Here is a 19,943-nt window from a genome sequence, read left to right as displayed (position 1 = left end):
CGCACAACAGCCCCCCAGCCCCCTCTTGTTCATGCTCTCCGTCACTCTTCCTCAGTGTGCCCATTTAAACTCACAGGCACCTTTATAACGCCTTTCCCTCAGCGCTGCCAGCCCCATTGCCATACTCCCTCACTGGTGGTCTCTTCACAGTCATCCCTCCCTCTTTACAGTGCCACAGGCTACCACAGTTAGATGTTCATTTCACGTTGTGTGTTTGCCCTGTGCCCACTGGCGCTGGCACTGCTCACATGTCGGCCTCGGGTCCTGCCTCTCTTACTGGTGGTCCCTTGGACAGAGACCCCCGCCCACTCCAGTGACCAGTGCATATGCAAATGACCACCCCATCAGCCACAAGTCCATTTTAGGGGTACTGGCACCCGAGCACAAACCCTGTCTTGAGCCGCCAGACTTCCTCTCCCTTCGGCCCTGTCATTGTCACAGCTCGTGTCACTCGGGTGACTCTTTCTTATTTCAGATTCCAATTAGCGAGCGGCGTCTGCATGTAAATTAGCGAGGCCTGCAGAGCCGAGCGGCTGATTGGACACGCGAGACCCAGCTGACCCGCCGTAATCAGACAGTGAGGCGCCGTGACCTCTGGGGGCAGCAGCGGGATGAGCTTTGTGTTTGTCACTTGTTTACGAGCTCTGAGATCGCCGTGGCGGCCACACGCCAGTGGAAGGTCACCAGTGTGATGTCACTCGCCTCGTTAGGCCACATTTTAACGACGCTGACCGTGTTAACTCTTCATTAGCCGGCGCCTTGTTGGATTTCAGGTGTCTAGAAGGTCCCACAATGCACTGGGCTGAGGAGGCAAAGCGGCAGACATGGATTGGCACTGTGGGTTTTGCAGAGACCATCAGCAATGCAAGGGGGTCCGACATGACCCGTCGTAGGTTAAGTGCCTGAAACAGCGGTGTAGTCGGTCTGATCTCCTGAGGAGCGAGACAGGCCTTGACATTCTCAAAGGGATTGGCTCATCTGTGAGGGGACCTGCCAGTCAAAAGGGGGCACTGCAGAGCCCATCACATGATAAATGACAACGTTATGAGCAGGGGGCACCGGTGATCCTCCTAGAATGCTGTGTGTGGCCCTCTAGTGGCTGCCTGTATGGGGTCTCTTCTTGTTCCCTCACTGGGCAATGTGTGAGCAGGTGGCAGAGGTAGACAAGCTTGTGGGGAGCAGAGGGGGTGTAGATGTGGTTAGAGACTGGCATTAGACCCCAGTGCTGGCCACTCAAGTGGTCTCTTCTCGTTGGGTGAAATGAAATGAAGACAATGTTGCTATGATGGTGGTCTGTCAAACATCTTCTGAGGGAGTCTGGAACCTTCTGAGTTTCACTAGCTGTGACACACATATAAGGTCACCTCCTGACATGACACGCGCCAACCCTCCGGGCACAGACAGACATGCAAGCTGGTGGCGCATTCATCATTTATGCGCTTTGCTTTTTTAACCTGAGCATCGCTGGCCCTCAGTGACAAGCAGACATCACATCTCCAGTCAGCACTCAGGGTCCCAAGTGTCATCAAGAGGGCCTTGGGTTCAAGAGTGCATGTGGGCGCGCCCCCTGGTCACAGCTGCTACCATTCTGCGCCACCAGAAGGTCACAAAAAACCGTTGTCATCGTCCTCTTGTGCAGCCGAGACTGACCTCAGCAATTAACACGTCCACAAGGGACAAGCAAATTGGCAAGGTGCCCATGTGGTGGCAGTGCCCCCTTACTCCTGTGACACCCCCCCATTGGGACTGCCAGAAGCCAACTTCAATTGCCTGTTTGTGCATATGGCAGATAAATCCTTTAGACTTAAACGGGACGTCATCTTCCGCACAATGAAATGGAATGTCAGAGCGGCGTGACAAATGACAGGAAAATAAAGCCATTAATCACATGGTGGTGGTGGTGGTGGCAGTGCCCGAGGGTCTGTACCACTGCACCATGTACTGCCAGCACACAGGTGGACTCCTGTGTCCAAGCAGGGAGCATCAAAGCCTGTGCCCACCATTAGTGGTCCATTGTCTTATTACTGCCACAGAAGATGTCGAGGTGGCATCCCGAGATGGCATTTCCATGCTGAGCATCTGTCTGTTATATACAGTAGTGCCTTTCACATTATCTATCTATCTATCTATCTATCTATCTATCTATCTATCTATCTATCTATCTATCTATTATATAGCGCCTTTCAGCTCCATGCAGCATAGATAGATAGATAGATAGATAGATAGATAGATAGATAGATAGATAGATAGATAGATAGATAGATAGATAGATAGATAGATAGATAGATATGTGAAAGGCACTATATCATAGATAGATAAATCTAACTGTCTACTCTATAGTGGCATTCCTCTCTATCTATCTATCTATCTATCTATCTATCTATCTATCTATCTATCTATCTATCTATCTATCTATCTATCTATCTATCTATCTATCATATAGTGCCTTTCACTCTATCTATCTATCTATCTATCTATCTATCTATCTATCTATCTATCTATCTATCTATCTATCTATCTATTATATAGCGCCTTTCAGCTCCATGCAGCACCTTTAACATCTTCTATGATGCCCATGATGTCCACTCAGTGTCACATCCATCTATCCCAAGCTGGTGTCACAGCCCTTCCAGAGTTGATGTTCTCTTGCCTGCCTGCTTCCTCTGCTGCCTGACTTGGGTCAGGTGGGCACCGTAGTGGGCGCGTTGTGGACGCATCGGCGATGTTTGGGCAGATTTGTCCCACCCAGGCTTAATTTGTGGCTTTTTCTTTTTTTTTTAAATGATGTGTCGACGCCCCATGTGCCATCTCCTGACTTCAGGTGACTCACTCTTTGATAGTTGTGCGTTTTTCAATATTTTTAAATTTCCAAAATGGCCAACACACTGGCAGGCTTTAGCCCGGCTGAGCACAGGTGCCCTGGCACACTCACCCAGATAATGAATGCCAACCTTTACAAAACAAAGATTCCGTCCCTTCATTCTAAATTTTCGCAATGTGCAGCACCCTGGACAACTCCTGGGAATGAGAGACGAAACTGGAGACCCCATCAGACACATGGCACTCCATGCCAACTGTTTGGATATTTGAACTGTGTGACGAGGACAGGACAGTCAGCTTCACACCGTGTTGCCAGAACAACATGAGGTCAAGTGTGTGCCTCCTGCTGGCCGCCACCCCTAACATCACTCTGCTGCCAGTGGTCATGCCCGTTTCTTCTGTTGTTCTTGTTTGCTCCCTGGCTTTGAGGTGGTCCACGCCAGTCTTATCGGGAGCATCTCATCTGCTTTGGCTTCTTTTTCATTGCTTTCCAACACGCCAGTCACACCTGAGCCCCCCCATCATCTGTGACCCATCCTGTCACAACTTCATATCTGAAGATCCACAACACCGGAGATGGGTGACATGCCTGCCACTTCCTGATCCCCCCACTGTGGTGAGATGGCATGACCAGTCCAGGGGGGCTGACTGTAGTGCCCGTGGTCTCACTCGCCTCTTTTTTGCATTGGTCCTCGTCGCTGTGCCCATTTCTTGCTGGACAATCAGACGTTAGGTGTCCAGTCGCTCGTCTTGTTTTCCGTCTTTTTGTATGTAGTGATACTGGGGGTCCACTTGGACTCAATCTAAATGTCCCTCTGTGGCCTCAATGGTGCCCAGCGATGGTGAAGACCCCAGGCTTTGGCCCTGGGTGCAGCATCGATGGACATGGTGACCCTTTGGGTTGTGACTGTGTGAGGCTCCTGCTTGAACCCTCAGCCGCCAGGCCTGGTGCGATGACCCCCGAGACTCTATGCACTTGCTCATGGCACAGCGTCAAAGGCGCTATATTCATTGCCCTCATTTCTGTCAGCAGGTGCAGTGAAGCCCACTGATGTCCTCCTCTTATGACCTTCTTGCACATCTGAGTGAGCGTCAAGTTGGCACGCCAAGTGTCTGCTGCCCTCTGTTCCTGCAGCCCAGCTTTGCCCTCCTGCTGCGTCCTTCTCGGGTTTCTTGTGGACTTTGCCATTTTGGCCTGTCACAGTGGCACTCTCCCTTCTCCTGAACTGCAGGTCCCATTTGCTGCCACTCGTGCCAATTGAAGTCAGCGCGCCACCCTCGCCAGGCGGGACTGTGAATTAGGAACACAGCGGTGTCTTTTATCACCGCATGAATTAACATCTGAATTACGAGATTTACCTGCCAACATTGCGCCACTTTTGTGCAAAATAATCATTAAGGTGCTGTGAGCTTAATTACCACGTGGGCACCGGGAGTCTGGAGCGCGGCCAGCAGTGCCGTGTAACTAATGAAACCTGGCTTACAGAGACCCCCAATGAGTGGTGCGACCTGCGTCCCCTCCAGGTGCCCTGCTTTGTGTTCATCACCACCTGTGAGGTGGAGTAGACTGGCGGCACACCACAGGACTGGGCACCAGGTCACAGTTAATGACAGCAGGGACTCTAAGTTAACGTGTCTGAGGTGTCAAATGACGTGACTGGGTGGATGATGGGGTGACTGATGACCCAGCGAGGTGACCGGTAACTGACATGGTGGTGGCTGACCACTCAACTCCCTTGTCACTTTTCTTGTCAGTTCTGCTTGTGCCCATAAAGTACCCCTGAAAGTTGCCCTGTTCTGTGTGCCAGTCAGTGAGGAGCTCACTATGATGAGCCACCGTTGTTTTGGTAATGTGACAAGCTTGACCCATTGGGCAGATGTCTGTGCCATCACCCCAAAGCCCCCCATTCGTGCCTACTGAGCACTAATCAGCAGCCACCCATTGAAGACCCCTTAAGAGCTCAGGTGCTCTGGCTGCCAATCACCACAAGAAACTCAAACTCATGTGACACATTAAGAGTGCCACCCTACATGACTGGCATGTGCCATGACAGCAGAGCTTATCGAAATGAAGGCCACGCCTGTTGGGTGGTGCAACTGGCACAAGAACCACTGGGCCCACTGAAGGCTTTGTGTATCAAAGCCCACCACCAGTTGGGCACCTCAAGGGGCTGTGTGAGATTTGCTGTGACAACTAGGGGGCACAGAAGAGCTGGCATTGGTCAGGCTGGATTTAAGACACAAGACACACAGATGGGCATAGATGCCAGGGTGCCAAGTGTCGGCTTCTCTGTTTGTCCACATGGCTTGAATGGTGTGGACGTGACAAACATTTGGGGGATTTTGGTTTGCAGCCTCCGCTGCCCGTGTGCCCAGCTCCATTCTACTGGGGAGCCCAACCTGGCATCCTCTCTTCTAGAAGTCTGCTCTGTTTGTGTGCCCAACATTCCAAGGTGGTCCTTTGTGTGTCTGTGAATGGTGCCCCCTGCCTGGGTTGGCTCTGCCTTATGCCCAATGACTCTGGAGTGGGTAATGAAGCCAGACGGGCATATTCTGTGTCACTGCTGGCATGCCTGTGTTTTCCATGTTGTCTTGGCACACATTAAAGATGGCATCCTGAAGCGTGTGTGCCCCGACATGTTGATACGCAGTATGTCACAGGCCTGGTGTGTCATTTCAGGGTCCTGTCCTCGAGGGGACATGCCAGCCACTCAGGATGTTAAACATAAGCCAGTGTTTACTGTGTCCCTCATGTCTGTGCCCGCTGTCATTAGGTCTTCTGTACCCGCCAGTCATGCATTGCACTCTGCCATCTTGGTTTGCTTGTCCAGCTTGTTTATCGATGCCACACTGCAATGCCACTCACTCTGCTTGGTGTCTTCTTCTCCTCTGCCCAGGTCAGACGTGTGGAGGTTTGGTGCAAGGACTCAATGGCACCATCGAGAGCCCGGGATTTCCACATGGCTACCCCAACTATGCCAACTGTACCTGGATCATCGTGACAGGAGAGCGCAACAGGATACAGCTGTCCTTCCACACCTTTGCCCTTGAGGAGGACTTCGACATTGTCTCGGTGTACGACGGGCAGCCGCAGCAGGGCAACCTAAAGCTGAGGTATGACACCTAGGGTGGGAGCCAGGGGGCGCCAGAGGGTGGGCGATGTGACATCTCTGGAGGCTTCTAGAATGCTGCTGAGCTCGTGCTAACGGAGGGTGGAGTCAGATGGGCGACACTACAGGGGGCAGCACTGGGTCCGACCTTGATAAACATCAGCTCAAGTTGTGACGTCGAGAAAGGGCACTGGAACTGAGAGTGCCGTGGTGATGGGTGGTATTGTGTCCTCCAAGAAGTGGCCAAGGGGACAACTGATTACACAGGACAGACAAACTCTGGGTGCTGAAAAATGAGATGTGGCAGTGCCAGTGGCGGGCATGCAGGGTATGGCTGATGCTGAAGGTGCAGTGTAATGACGGGGGCAGCAATGAGCCACAGGGAGGTGAAGAAGGTGGCATCTGAAGGGGCAGACACCAGTGAGTCAGCTTGGTGTGGATGTGGAGGTTGGAGGGTTGATGCTGGATTGTAGAGCAGGTTGGCAATAGAAGAGGAGATGGGCAGAAAGTGGCAGTGCCCTTGCTTATGTTTTGTAGGCAGCCATTGGTCACTGGACTGTCTTCACGGTGGACTCTACTGGCGTTGTGTCCTCTCACGTGATTGTCCATAAGGAGATGACAATGACAATATGAACTCTCACCCTACAATGTGCCCACCAGTCAGGGTGACAACATGGGCATTTGTGCTGAGTTGGGCCCTGATGGTTTGTGTGCGTGAGGTGACAGCGTCACTCATGGACCTTGGTGGCCCCCAATGCCACGTTCGTCTTTCAGTTGCTGCCACTGGCCGATTGACCACAGTCATCATTTGCCCCCTGCCCATGCTGCCTTTATCTCACTGGCCCGGGCACATCCTGGACCCGTGTGCCTACTGCTCCCCCTAGTGGCCCTCAGTGCCCTTGCCCTCCTGGACTCCACTTCCCTTTCGTAGGACCAGGCGGTCTGCCCACCCATGTCCTCTGTCATAGGATGCATCCGTGATGCCACTTACAGTTATGGGGGCAGTCCCTCACTGGCCTTAAGCTACTTATATAAAGTGGTGGTCTGCACTGAGACAGCATCAGTCTGCCTGTCATGAGTCGAGTGTCCCTGACCGCCGGTGACCATCCCATCCTGTCCAGCAGTACCTCCACAGACGATGAGCGAAAGGTGCTATACAGCGCACAAGCAGCATCTTCATATCATGGGCACTGAGTGGCTGAAGCTGCCATCTTCTTTGAGCTTGGCGGGTGCCAGTCTCCACCGTGCCAGTGTGGCTCACGATTCTGCTTCTGCGTCTAGTGGGCGGCTACTTTAAATAAAGTGCTTGTGGGCTGTGCTTGCCAATGTCAAGCACGATGGGCGCTGCTCGAGGCTGTCAGGGGGTCTGCAGCCGTGGGGGGCGACCATCCACAGCTAGAGGTGGTCAGTTGAGTGTGTGAGGCCGGGGTGAGCAGGCTGGCTGGCTGAGCAAGGAACTTTCTAGAAGAGGACGCCTGAGCTGGGGGTGTGGCTTAAGGGGGACCCTGCTGATGTGTCGCTCTTCACACCCTGGTCATTGTCAATGCCATTGTACCTTCAGACTGGCACCTGACTGAAGAGTGCGGGACGGGCACACACTGGGCTGGGTGGGCAATGCCCATAATCGATGAACCATGGCAATCTCGCCTGCCAGGGTGGCCTTTCATGACGTTCCTCGCCCTGAATCTGCTCAGAATGAGATGAGCAGTCGGTCAGCATTGGTGGACCACCAGGTCTTCAAGAAGGCATGCCCACCATGACCAGCTAAAAGGAAACTCTGTGCAGGAGCAGCAGGCTGGTGTCTAACGCCACCTGGTGATGCGTAAAGTAAACGAGACCACCCTTAGTGACCATCACTGTCCATCTGTGAGTCTTCCAGTGGCCTGTCCCACCACAAGGGACGGGGGAGTCATGTGACCACAAGCCCCACACAGCCAATCTCCTTCCTCCTCCTCCTCCCCCTCAAAGGGAGTCATGTGACCATCCTCAGACTGGCCAGTGTGTCCAGCAGGGGTCCCCATGAATGGTTATGGCCCAGATGACCTCGGCCAGTGCGCTGCCAACCCTGTCCTGGTCATTCTGAGTGGGCTCAAACTTAAACATGGTGGAGGACGAGAGGACAGACGGTGGTCTTTGCTTGTCACACTTGACTGGCCTTGCTGTACACGTCACTCGGTTTGAGTCATGTTAGGGACACAAATGTTTGGGGGGACTTTGACACTGGCACATTGAGGGTCCTGTGCTGAGTGTGTAAGCCCACCCTGCGTATAGTCATCAAGAGTGTGTGTGTGTCAGGCCTGGGGGGGTGATTGGGGGGAGTGGCCTTTTGATACATGAAAGGTGTTGCTTAGCAACAGCTGCACAAGGGGCCAGGAGAGAGTGGCATCACCCAGCGGAGCCTTGAGGATCGTCAAGTAGAGCCTCTGCCCAGCAGGGACCCCCAAAGCCCATGTGGTCCGTCACACCCATCAACATGGGCCAGCTGCCTGAGGTGGGCTCTGGGCTTCAATATATCCACAAGTCGCCCACTTCACATGGCCCATGTGCCACTGTCAGCTGGCCTTGGGGGGTGGGGGTCACTCACCAGACTGACCCACCACCCATCCTGTAGGCACCCTATTTGAATGGGCACCTCCTTACTGACCGGGCACCACAGTTCATTCATTGCAGCCCTGCCATTGCTTAGTACATTGATGATGGAAGCAAATGAGCAGCTATCTGGGGCTTGTGTGTAGTGCCCGCAGTGAGTGGCATTCACACACTGCCATTGTGCCATCTGGCCAGGCCTCTGCAAAGACAAGATGTCAGGCTCAATTAAAACATCACAAAGTCAGGCGCCTGGCAGTCAGGTGGCAGACTTTAGGAAAAAAAAATCACCAACATGCCACCGTGCTGACCCACTGTTGGCACCAGGCACACAGAACAAATGACGGCTCAAGGGATGGAAAAATATTATGACAAGATGTGTGAGGAAAGAGACATCAGAGGAGGTGGCACACATGTGACAAAGTGACAAAGAGTGATTGGAAAATCGGCAGAGGAGTTCAGACAAGGAAAGCCAATCCATCTGCCTGATATACGGCGCCTTTCACGTGTCTGTCTGTCTGTCTGTCTACCCATCTATTGTCGAGTGCCCAGACGCGTCTCTCCAAGTTATATGGCGCCTTTCACAGCTCTTTATCTTTAGAATCAAAATGGAGGACTGAAGCAGGGCCCAGAAGCTGTGAGATGGCTGTGCCAATCACTGTGCCAGTTGCAGCTCATCCTTGTCACTTGACAGACTGAGGATGGGCCCCTGTGCCATCAAGATGGCTCTAACTGCAGCCGGCCCTACCTATGGCACCAGGTAACGCCCACAATGTCAGTCTCAAAATGCCCTTTGGGGCAGATTGCCTCCCATAACCCCAACCTTAACCAGAGTGGGCATTTCGTGACTGACGTTGAGGGCGTAACTTGACCCACCTCGTTGGCACTGCGGTCTGCAGTTACACTCTCATGGTGCCATCACCTTAGTGATTTCTGCTCTGCTGCCACCTACAGGAATGAGAAAGAAGTCAAGCAGCCGTCCTGCCCGCCTCTGATGCACAGGAGCGGTTGCCCTCTAGTGGCTCTCATAACACAGGGGGCCCCGTCTGAAGCCACCCACCTTGTTATGTGACCAAGCTCTCGTGTGCATCGCCGCCTTTCTCGTTTGTTTCTTGCTGAAGTCACCACACTTCAAGCTTGTCACCAATTCCGTGTCACCAGATGGCCTGATTTCAGATGCGGAAATTTATTAGCATATCAACTCGGGCAGTCGGTTGGGTATGAGCTTGGTGCAGGGCTGGCACCACAACATTCATTCTGTTGAGGAGAGCAAAGTAGATGCCAGTGGACAGTCACATGACTGGGATACAATGCCACACATCCTGCCTTGTTCACTCTATTGGCACATGGCTGGCATGTTGAGTGTCTTTCTCTTCATCCCAGTCACATGTTCCATGTTTTCCTTCCTGCTTTGCCATCTTGGGAGCCCGCCTGCCTGGTGCCCTCAGCTGGTTTGGTTCCTTTTTACCCCTGGAAGGCTGGAGACTGTTGAGTTTTCCCTCTTCTGCCCACAAGTACCCCCAGGGTTCAATTTAATAGGGGGGCATTTGACCCTTGTCAGTGAAATCTGTGATGCAAACAAAATGAAGAAATTCTTCTGTGCTTCAATACAGAAATGTGGCCTTAAGACTAGAAAGGGGCACCAGGTGCCAACCACTTCCCACTTGCACACAGCCAGTACTCTCATGAATGAGAGCTGGTGGTCTGCTGGACCCCTGCACTGCTGCCCTAACAGCAAATGGACAAGAGGGGCCTGGCACATCTCAGTTCAGGTGGATGCCATGCACTTCATTCTGGAAGTCAGGCCAGCACATTGGCACATCAGTCAAATAATGAAGGTTTGTTGTGTCCTTACCATCATAGATAGATAGATAGATAGATAGATAGATAGATACTTTATTAATATAGTGCCTTGCAGCCTGGCATCCAGACCTAACTGTGTGGCACTCGATGTCAATATTTATTATCGCTCCTTTCTTAGCATGTGCCAAGTTCATGGCATTAAATTGTTAGTGCCCAGCAGCCTCTTTGTTATATAGCGCCTCACAGACAGTAAGACATGGCCAAAAAGTGCCGTCTCAATTCACTGCAGAAACTACATGGTGTAGCAATAAAGGTTGGGGCAGCAGGTGGCACTGCCAACCTCCCAAGACCCAGGTTCAAATCCCATGTCCCACCAGCATGTCCTCCCTGTGCTCTTGTGAGGTTTTTTTGATTTGTTTGAATTTTATGCCAAGTGTGAGTGTGGGTGTGACTGGCATCCTGGCCAGGGTTGGGTCCTGCCTTGGGTTAAGTGGGCACTAGACTGGCTTAAGATCCGAGAAGTCGTCCGTCCATCTCCTGGGCAGGTGGCCATCGGTCGGTACGACTACATGATTTGATTGGCGAGCCGCAGTGCAGGCCAGTGACATCGTGCCCCCCAAGGCTTTGCCCACTCTGACGTGTTCTCCAGAGCTGTTCCCGATTGTCCCGATGGCCGCTCAGTCTGCACATCTGTAAAGTCAGGAGAGCTTCATCTTCCTAAGAAGTTCCAAAATTGCCCAAAAACAGCCTAAAATTAACCTACTGACCAGGGTACCTGAGCCAAGCCCCAATGTGCCAATCGGGTTCAAGCACATTCTTTGGGTTGGCACTGTCTTCAGAAAGGCACACAGCTCTGGAAATCCGTCGTTTAATTAGCATAAACCCCGCCCACTTGTCTGACAGACCCCAGCGGGCTGTACCCACTCTTAGTCCCCAGGGGCGCCTGTGGTGGGAGGTTCATTCAGTTGTACCACATGTGAGCTGTGCAGAGCCCCTGTCTGCCCCCTGGCTGTTGGGTGGGAGAGCGTGGCACTTCTGCCTGGGCTGGACACTCTGACCCCATCATCTACAGTGGGCAGCCCTGTGCCCCTGACAATCCTTCTTCCCTTTCAAGTGACTCTCTCCTGGAACCAAATGTCCACTTCAGAGAGTGGGCATGGCATTGGCTCTACATTGGCATCTCTCTGACTCTGCCTAGTGCCTTCTTACTTAGCTGTACTACCCTGGTAGTGCCCGGGTGATGTCTAGCCAGCTGGCACCTCTTCACAATACATGCCCAGTGTGTAGTGTGCCCCCTGTGAATGTCACCTTTTCATTTAGAGAGACCACCATCCAATATTCCTCGCTTTGGCATGAGCCCACCCTGCCCACGATTTGCTCTGCGCCCTTTGGAATTTGGTTGGACTGCAGTGGCCCAGTCATTCACAGGCAGCTCCTTGGGTTGTGGGGGTCAGGTAAGAAGGACCATCATGCCCTGTTGTGGGCACCAGCCGGCCTTGCACCCCCTCACCCCCCAAACCCCCCCCCCCACCCCCGTGTGCCTGAGGATTAAAAGACGGATTCCTCTCAAGAATGAGGCCATTAAGCAGCAGCTGTGGAGCACAATGGCGGCTCCTTGGAGATGCTTCATGCCATCCATATTCATGACGTGTGGGCGAAGGGCCGGTGAGGAACAAAGGGCCTCATTGACGAGCGCCTCCAGGGGAGCTGGGAGAAGACGGAATGCCAGGCTGGCATCAAAGAGAAAGGGCACACAAGCAGAAAAGGGAAAGTCCAAAATGACCGATGGAGTGGCCAGTCTGCGGACCCTCAGGAGGTCTGCTGGATGGACAGACAGACAGACATGGAGGGAACAAAAAAGACAAGCCTGCTCTGGGCACATGGCTGCCCTCTTCTGGATGAGCTCAGGCACTACAAGGTCCGGGCAGGAGCAAAAAAGATGCCAGGTGGAGTCTTCAGATGGCCACCCCGTATTTGTGACAACTGTCTTTATTCAAAATTAGTGGCACTCTGCAGCGGGCAGTGCCAGTTTCATTTTATATAGCGCCTTTCTAGAGCAACACCACTCCAAGGCACTTTTAAAATATGGGGGAGGGCAAACTCCTCAAGAGCCTGAAATGGTGACGCAGTGCATGAAAGTGGGCATGAGAAGCTCAGTGAGCCGGGTGTAACCTGGCATTGTGGCACCTGCCATCTAGTGAGGGTTAAGAAGTGTTGGAACTGGAATGGTAGGAGCACCTGGGGGTCCATCTGGTCCGAGAATCAAGACTAGCTGGCATCAGGTCCGATTTGTGATGCGGAGGGCACCTCACTTAGGAGTGCTGGCATGTCACTGGCACTGGCACTCTCCACTGCCCTGCTCTTCATTTGTATTGTCCCCCTTTCGTGTGTGCTGCTTCTCATTGGCTCTGTCCTGACAGTTAACCATGGGCTGGCAATGATGGTGCAGTGCCAGTGACGGGCAAGGAACATGGCAACAACTAGGCAGACTGACAGAATGTAGTGAATGTTACAAATGTGAAAGAAAAGATGAAATGAGCGCGGCGGGCGTCACGACATGAGAGACGACGGAGACGAAGGACATCCGATATACGAGGCGCTGTAGCCAACACATCGTGTAAATACGACGTACTAGCAGACCACCGCCTGAGTCGCATTCCAAATTCAGCGCCCACAGCCTGGGCAGTGCCAGCTAGTACCCCTTTGTAAAATAGAAATGCATGACAACAACCCAAAGTGCATGCGATGATGGCACACAAAGATCATGTGCAATGTACGCAGGAAGTGAGCCCACCATATGCTGTCCCCTGGGGTCCCCCCTAACGTTAGCTCTCTGTGATGAACTTGTTTCTCTGTGCTTGGGTGACAACGGCTGTGACAGGAGTAGGACGGCTGGGGGTCCAGTGATGTGGCGTCTGTAACCTCCTCTAAACTGAGTGCTGGCTTCTGGTGACATCACCTGTTGTTCCCCCTTTGTGGAGGGTAACGAGGGTCCTTCACGCCACACCTGAGCAGGGTCACCTTACGGTGATCCAACAGGGGCTTCATGAAGGTGGTGTGACCACACAGCGCACTCAACACGGACACATGACAACACCGAGGACATCCAGGGTGACAAACGGACTGCTTGAACCCGTGTCTGGCACGTGGGGCACATCTCTATTGTGGGCATCATCCACTTCAAGCTCCCGCTGGTGGCCACATCTATTCCTGCACTCAAAGGACTGGCCACCCCCTGGTCAGCTGCAGGGGTCCACGTGTAGAATGCTGCAGTCGGTCAGGGGTTCTCTTTTCCCATCACACCTCACCTCCTCACTGGGCTCTCTTAGGTGCCTTGTGGCGGGTCCTCTTCAGAAAGGCGCTATATACACTTGGGGCCGTTGGCCCGGTGTGCCCGCTGCTCGCCGTTATTATCCCGATGATCCCCTCGGCCTCGTTTCTCGATGGTTTCATTAGACGTTTTTGTGTGCATCAGCACGCCAACTTGTAGAAATATTATTCACTTGCAAATCCCGTTGCCATGGTAACAGAGCATTACCGCAGAGAGCGTCAAGCCGGGCGAGCACAAGCAGCGCGTCTGCAATGAAATGCCACCTAAGTGCCATAAGCTGGCACGACTTCAGCCCTTCATCCAGCCGGACGGTGCCCCCTGGAGGCCAAGCAAGAGATGGGAAAACATCAGCTGGCTGAGTGGACCTCAGCTTTGGCACATCACACCTGCACCTGGGATCTAAAATGAGACCCCCTGTGGGGGTCTTCACTGAGAGACATTGGGTACACTTTGTCACCTCCATCACTGGCCAAAGTGGCCTGCTGTGTGTCTGGGGGTACTGGAGGAGCCCCCACTGGATGTCACTGGTAGGTTTTGACCCGTTAGTGTAAGTTTATGTCCCAGAGGACCTCCTAGAAGCCCACCGGTCTCATTCCAAGACAGTGGGTGACGTTTTCATTGGTGATGACGATGGTTTGTATTTGGGCATTTGTCCTGTAATGGCACAGACTTCTTCACGCCAGGCATTCTGCCATTCAAGTCACACTCTGACCTTGCGCTCTCCTCCTTGGCATGGTGGCCATCTTGAAGATCTTGAAGCGTTTGGCACCAGATGAAGACAAAATGGCCAGAGCAACAAAACTGGCCCAGCCAAGAAGACCACCGTCAGTGGACAGCATTAACATGCCATGTCCTCAGACCCCAAGGTGCCCTCTGTACTTGTATGACTGACCACAGGGACTGAGAAAGGGCAGAGGTAAGATGGTGGCTGGTGCCCACATGCCTGGCATTCCAAAAGATCCCTAGGGTGCTGGGAGGGCTAAAAGCAAAACTAGAAAAGTCGTGTATAGCCAACTCAGATGAGAGCCCACCGCCTGGACAAGCGCATCACCATGGAAACAGGGGACGGTGCCTACTGTGGACGCCAATCTTGTGGGTACATGAAGAAGGAGAAAACGTGAATCAAAGGAGGACATCATAAGCGGGCTGGAAGTGGGGGGCACGCGACGGACTCATTAAAGTATAATGGAGAAGGGCAAGAGCGCCACCTGGTGGCAGACACAATCCAAGGCACCTTTTCTATCAAATTAACAAGTCTGAAGACCTCCAAAGACCAACTGAGAGTGGCGTGGGGGCAACTCAGCAGGGTGGCAGTGGGCATCTGCACGGGTCCTCCATCTTGCGCTATGAATTGGCCCCTCGAAGCTCCGGGTGGACACATGTGCTCACAGGAGATGACAGACCCACATCTTCTGAAGACCCCTGCTCTCCATCAGGCTGGCACGAAAATGCTCTTTAATAAAACATCCAGCTAGAAAAGTCAAAAAGATGATTTCCAGCTGAGTGGGGTGCAGAATGCCACCCCCAAAGAGGCCCTCCAAGTGTCTCACATTGGAGCGTCCCTGGCATGGCGCTGCCACCTCACAGGTCCAGCTCTCTCAGTGCCCTCTGCATGTTCTTCTCGACACTTCCAAAGATGTGAGTGGGAGGGCCATGGATTGGGCTGGTACCTTAGTCTGGCATAGTTGCTACATAGTGCCCATTAATGCCAAGACTGGCACCAGCCCCCATGACCCTGAACTGGACCCAGTGGGTCTGGGATGGGGTTCTGAAGGATGCTGGCATCTTTACAGCTTGAAGTTGTGTGCCACCCTGGACCACATCGGGGTGCCTACTTTAGTGAGGGGGCACTTGCAATGGTGGCATCTTCCTCCATTTAAAATGTCTTTTGAGAATTTGGCTCAGGTGGCACTGCCCATGTTGGCATGGGCTTTCCTGTGCATCTGTGTGGATCGGTGGGTGGGTGTGAGATGAAAGGCACTATATAGATAAACAGATCTCTATGAAAAGTGGGGGATACATACCTGAATGGCACCGTATAGCGTATGAGCTTGCTCACCAGGCTGGGGTCCTACTGCTTTCCTCTGATTTGACTGGCATCCACCAGAGGGTTTAGTGCCAGTCTTGCTGATGCCAGTTCTCTCACTCTTAAGACACTATGAAGATCCACACCTCTTTAAATGGGCCCCCAGTCAGCACCTTTCTGCTGCCCCTTCTGCCGGACCCCCTTATGTCTGCCTTTCCCTGCCCACATCTCATCAGCTGAGTGCCATGTCCGGTGCTGTGTCTCCCTTCCTGGAATCAGCGGACGATGCCAGCACCACAGTGGGCTGCCCTGCTCTGTCTAAGTTTCCCTTTCTGGCAGAGCGCTGCTCGGGATGGCCAAGGGGTCTGCCGCACTTCAGGAGACCCTCAGAGGACAGCAGACGTGGCCACTCCATGTTGGCTTCTCATCGTCTGACTTTCTGCTTTGTGCTCCGCCATTCAGGAAAGGGTGAGAAGACATCGAGGAGGGCAGCTCAATTACGTGGGGGCAATGCTGAGATGGCAGGAACACTCACGTGCCAACAGTCCCATTAATGAAAGTAGGAAAAGGAGGGAGGAGCACAGGGAGAGTCGCCCAGACTCCTCCCATCTGCCTCCTCCTCCTCCTCATCTTCCTCTTCATCTTCTTCCCTCCTACTCTCCACTAAGCTCAATGGACACAATGGACACAATGGAGGTGGAGCTGGGGGGGGGCACCTTGGGGGTGTCACACATCCCTTAAAGGTCCTGCGTTTGTGTCTGTGGTGACCTCCAAAGCTCCTTCATCCGAGGGGCATTAAAGCACAGCAAGTCTTTGTCACTGGGAAAGGCGCTATATAAGCCAGCGTGTGGCAGGCAGGCAGGCGGCTGGTGAAGTGACAGCTGCTGCTCTCGTCACTAGGCACCCACCATCTGAGAAGAACGTGAAGACCGCGCTGGGTGAGGCTGAGCTGCAGCGTCTACTTTGGGTCCCCACAGTCCAAGAAAAGACGAAGCAGCACCAGAGAGAGCCCACCGCAGAGCCGCAGAGGCCGTGAAGCAAACCAGTGGCCAACAGTGACACCTGCCTGCAGAGTCCTGTGTGAAGGTCTGGCCTAAAAAGACGAGAAGAGCAGAGCAGAATTTAGGACCCGGGAGGGGGCTGCTGGAGATGAGGAGGGGACAGATGAAGAGTTCAAGATCACGATGGCAGGGCAGCGCCACCCAGCTGTTACATTTCGAGAAGTTCTTCAACGGGAGCACAACTGAACAGGGGCCGATGTCACCCGAGCATCAGGACACCGAGAAATAAGTGACCATTAGGGGGTGCACAGGAGGACACTGGAAGTGCCGTTTTGGAGATGTGAGTTGTCCTTGTCCACGCTGTCCTCCTCTTCTCCAGATATCGGTGACCATTGAAATCCCGTTGTCACTCAGATGACTTCTGCTGCTGATCCTTGTTGGCTCAGTGACATCGGTGACACGAGAAGGTTTCATTCATTGGCCCCTCCATCACTTCCCATCCTGAAGGGTGACAGTGGCCTCTGTCATGGTCATCACCTGCTCTCGTGCTTCTCGCAATTCCCACTTTTAGAGTCAATCCGAGGACCATGGAGGAGGTCCGGAGCCGAGTCCCAACTGGCTCACATGGCCCATCAGGTCACAGGACACTTGTAACAAACTGGAGCAGTGCGGGGGGGGGGGGGGGGGGGCAAACGTGCAGACCCCACGCAGACCAAGTGCCGAACCTAAGCACTGAGCCACCACGTGTCCCAGAGTCCCCAGCTGCTAAGGACACTCGTGTGTTCCAATTGGCCTTTGCTGCCTGGGCACCCTGCCCGGCTGTTCACAGTGCCCAGTACCCCGGGGTGTTTGGCAGGTGGGCTATGATCTACAGTCAAGTGCAGCAGGCCGGTTTATCTTGGGGCAAGCTGTCTGGGAAAGGCGCCATACGAAGGAAACCACTCTGAGTGTGAACTGCTGACTGGCGATCTTCACCCCCAGGGTCCACAAATCCAACTCTACAGCTTAGTGCACAAGTCACCATAGCAACAGCTGTGCCAGGTGGGTACCATGGCTTAGGTGGACAGGCTGGACTGGCATACCAGTGATGTCCCCCACTGGTCCTGAGGGACTTCTCTTGATTTTGATTCTGCCATTAAACCCCCCTGGCAGATTGTGTGCCATTAAGGCATTCCCAGCAGTCAGCTGAGTGAGGCGCTGTGTGTGCCTGCTGTGCCTGAGGTTCTGATGCCAAACATCTAGCTGCCCAGCGAGCACACCGGGTGCCAGTGTGTCAAGGGTCTCATTCACTCACGCAGAGCTGGGAGTTGAAGTCAGTTGGTCAATCTGACTGGCATGTCTTTGGCACAGAAATGCCCAGAGCTAAAACTTCAGGTGCAAACATGCCAGCAGAGAAGAATGCAGTGCTATAAATAGCACGATTATGACATGGACCCTCAAACCTGGCACCATTGCAGGGGCACCCGATGACTTGGCATCCCATAAATAGATGATGGGGTGAGCGTGACGTTACCATGACACATTCAAGTGCCCACACTCTGACCAACAACAGGACCACCATTCTTTCCAGTGCCACTCTGCCCCAGACAACAAATACAAAAGGTCAAATTGTGCGCCCCCTAGAGGAAATGAAGCCCAAGCACCCCAGGGGAGACCCCCTGTATTGTCACAGTCAGTTGCCTCAGTGCCAGTGGGCATCTCCATGCTTGGGGGCTTCCATTCACAATGGTGACGTCATATGATTAGTATAGGGGCCAATAAACTGGTGACAATGCTGAGAACTGAGACAACTGTGTGCTTAGAAAAATTAGAAAAATCCAAAGAGACTGCAATGCCACCGGTGATGCCATAAGTAGGCACCTGAACCGCAGTGCGCAATTGGCAAAGGAATCTAAAGGCAAATCCATCTTCACCCGCTGACGAGATTCCGGTCCTCAGCTTGGTGCTGCTATTGACAAGAAACATCTGCCAGGGCTGTGCCAGCTGCTCTGCCGCCACTGCTCAGCGGGCATCGGGAGAGAGCGTTGTCTGATGAAACGGAATGGATTAAGGGATGGAAACCTGCCAGGGACATGCAGTTACTGGCGGCATGGCTGGCACATGGAGCAAACAAGTTGTGTCAGGCGGGGCCCACCATCTACCAGCCCTATCTGTGTATAGCGCCTTTCAGAAGGGGTGCAGTCTCGTCAGCTTCTCAGTTCCCGTGCCATCATTTCCCAGTTTCTCCCTGGGCATCGACGTGTCTTTCAGATTACTCAGGGTCACACAAACGATGCATCCAGCGACTTGAACCCGTGTTCCTGGGCTTCTCCCTTTTGGCATTGTTCCAGGGCAGGTGCCCAGGGCTTGCGGCGGGTGTGGCGAGACTGTGCATTAAGGAGCCAAACCAGGACAGGATTACTTGGGGCACAAACTGTGATTTGTAGAAGGCACTTGTGGAGCTGAGCCCCCAAACTGGCGCTGAGCTGAACGTGCCGCTCAAGTGACACGCTGGCCATCAGTGACATTAGTCCCCTCAGGAACTCAATGGAGGTGAGGCGCTGTGCCACAATGTCATACGGCACCCCCTTGACTGTCTGGCTGACCAGCGGGCTCATTGCCAGCAGGCCTTGTCCCCAAGTGTCACCACCAGCATGGGCTGGCTGATGCATTTCAGGAAACCCCCCAGAGGACCGACTGAGTCCAAACTGCGACGAGGTCTCATGACACTGCAGTGGACCACCGATGGACATCTCATTTGTTACTTCAGTAAGAGCCCCCTCAACACCTCCCATCCTATGTCATTCTCCCCACTGCCATATCGTCAAATGGCTGCCCCAGAATCCCCCACCCAGAGTGCCACCATCTCTTGAATCCCTCGGAACTCTTTGCTGACCCTCAGCTTAGCCCCTCGGACTCTGCCAGGCCTGCACAGTCCACATGAGCGATGATGCCAATGGGATGGCAGCTGTCACTTATGTCTGCAGTCTTGACACGCGTGTCCTCTCAGTGGACCATTTTGATTTGTGCACATTTCATCATCTTCATCATTATGTGACGCCTCCTAGTGTTCACACTTATGCAGTGAAGACCACCGCACACTGAGCCATCTGAATGACCACCACAAGAGTCTGGTGACAAATGGCCCTTTAACGAGCGGCTGCATGCTTGAGGGGGCCACACTTTAGTCATCGTTTGGCTCTTGGTGTGTAACTGGGGGTCCGTGCAGGCTAATTGCTGGCAGCCCCTGGAGTTTCTGTCGGTTTGAATTATGAGAGTTATGGCGT

General features: G+C 53.3%; 1 protein-coding gene across 1 annotated transcript in view; it reads left to right on the top strand.

The window, feature by feature from the left end:
* Positions 1–19,943, top strand: part of LOC114665777 (CUB and sushi domain-containing protein 1-like) — a 299,098-nt gene that overhangs the window by 26,489 nt on the left and 252,666 nt on the right. The window contains exon 2 of the mRNA XM_051919387.1: positions 5,718–5,934. Coding sequence (XP_051775347.1) covers positions 5,718–5,934 — 217 coding nt within the window. The remainder of the gene's footprint in view (positions 1–5,717; positions 5,935–19,943) is intronic.

Source organism: Erpetoichthys calabaricus, chromosome 15 (genome assembly GCF_900747795.2).
Source record: "Erpetoichthys calabaricus chromosome 15, fErpCal1.3, whole genome shotgun sequence".
NCBI classification, from domain to species: domain Eukaryota; kingdom Metazoa; phylum Chordata; class Cladistia; order Polypteriformes; family Polypteridae; genus Erpetoichthys; species Erpetoichthys calabaricus.
Note: the sequence above shows the minus strand (reverse complement) of the source record. Positions and strands in the feature narration are given on the sequence as shown.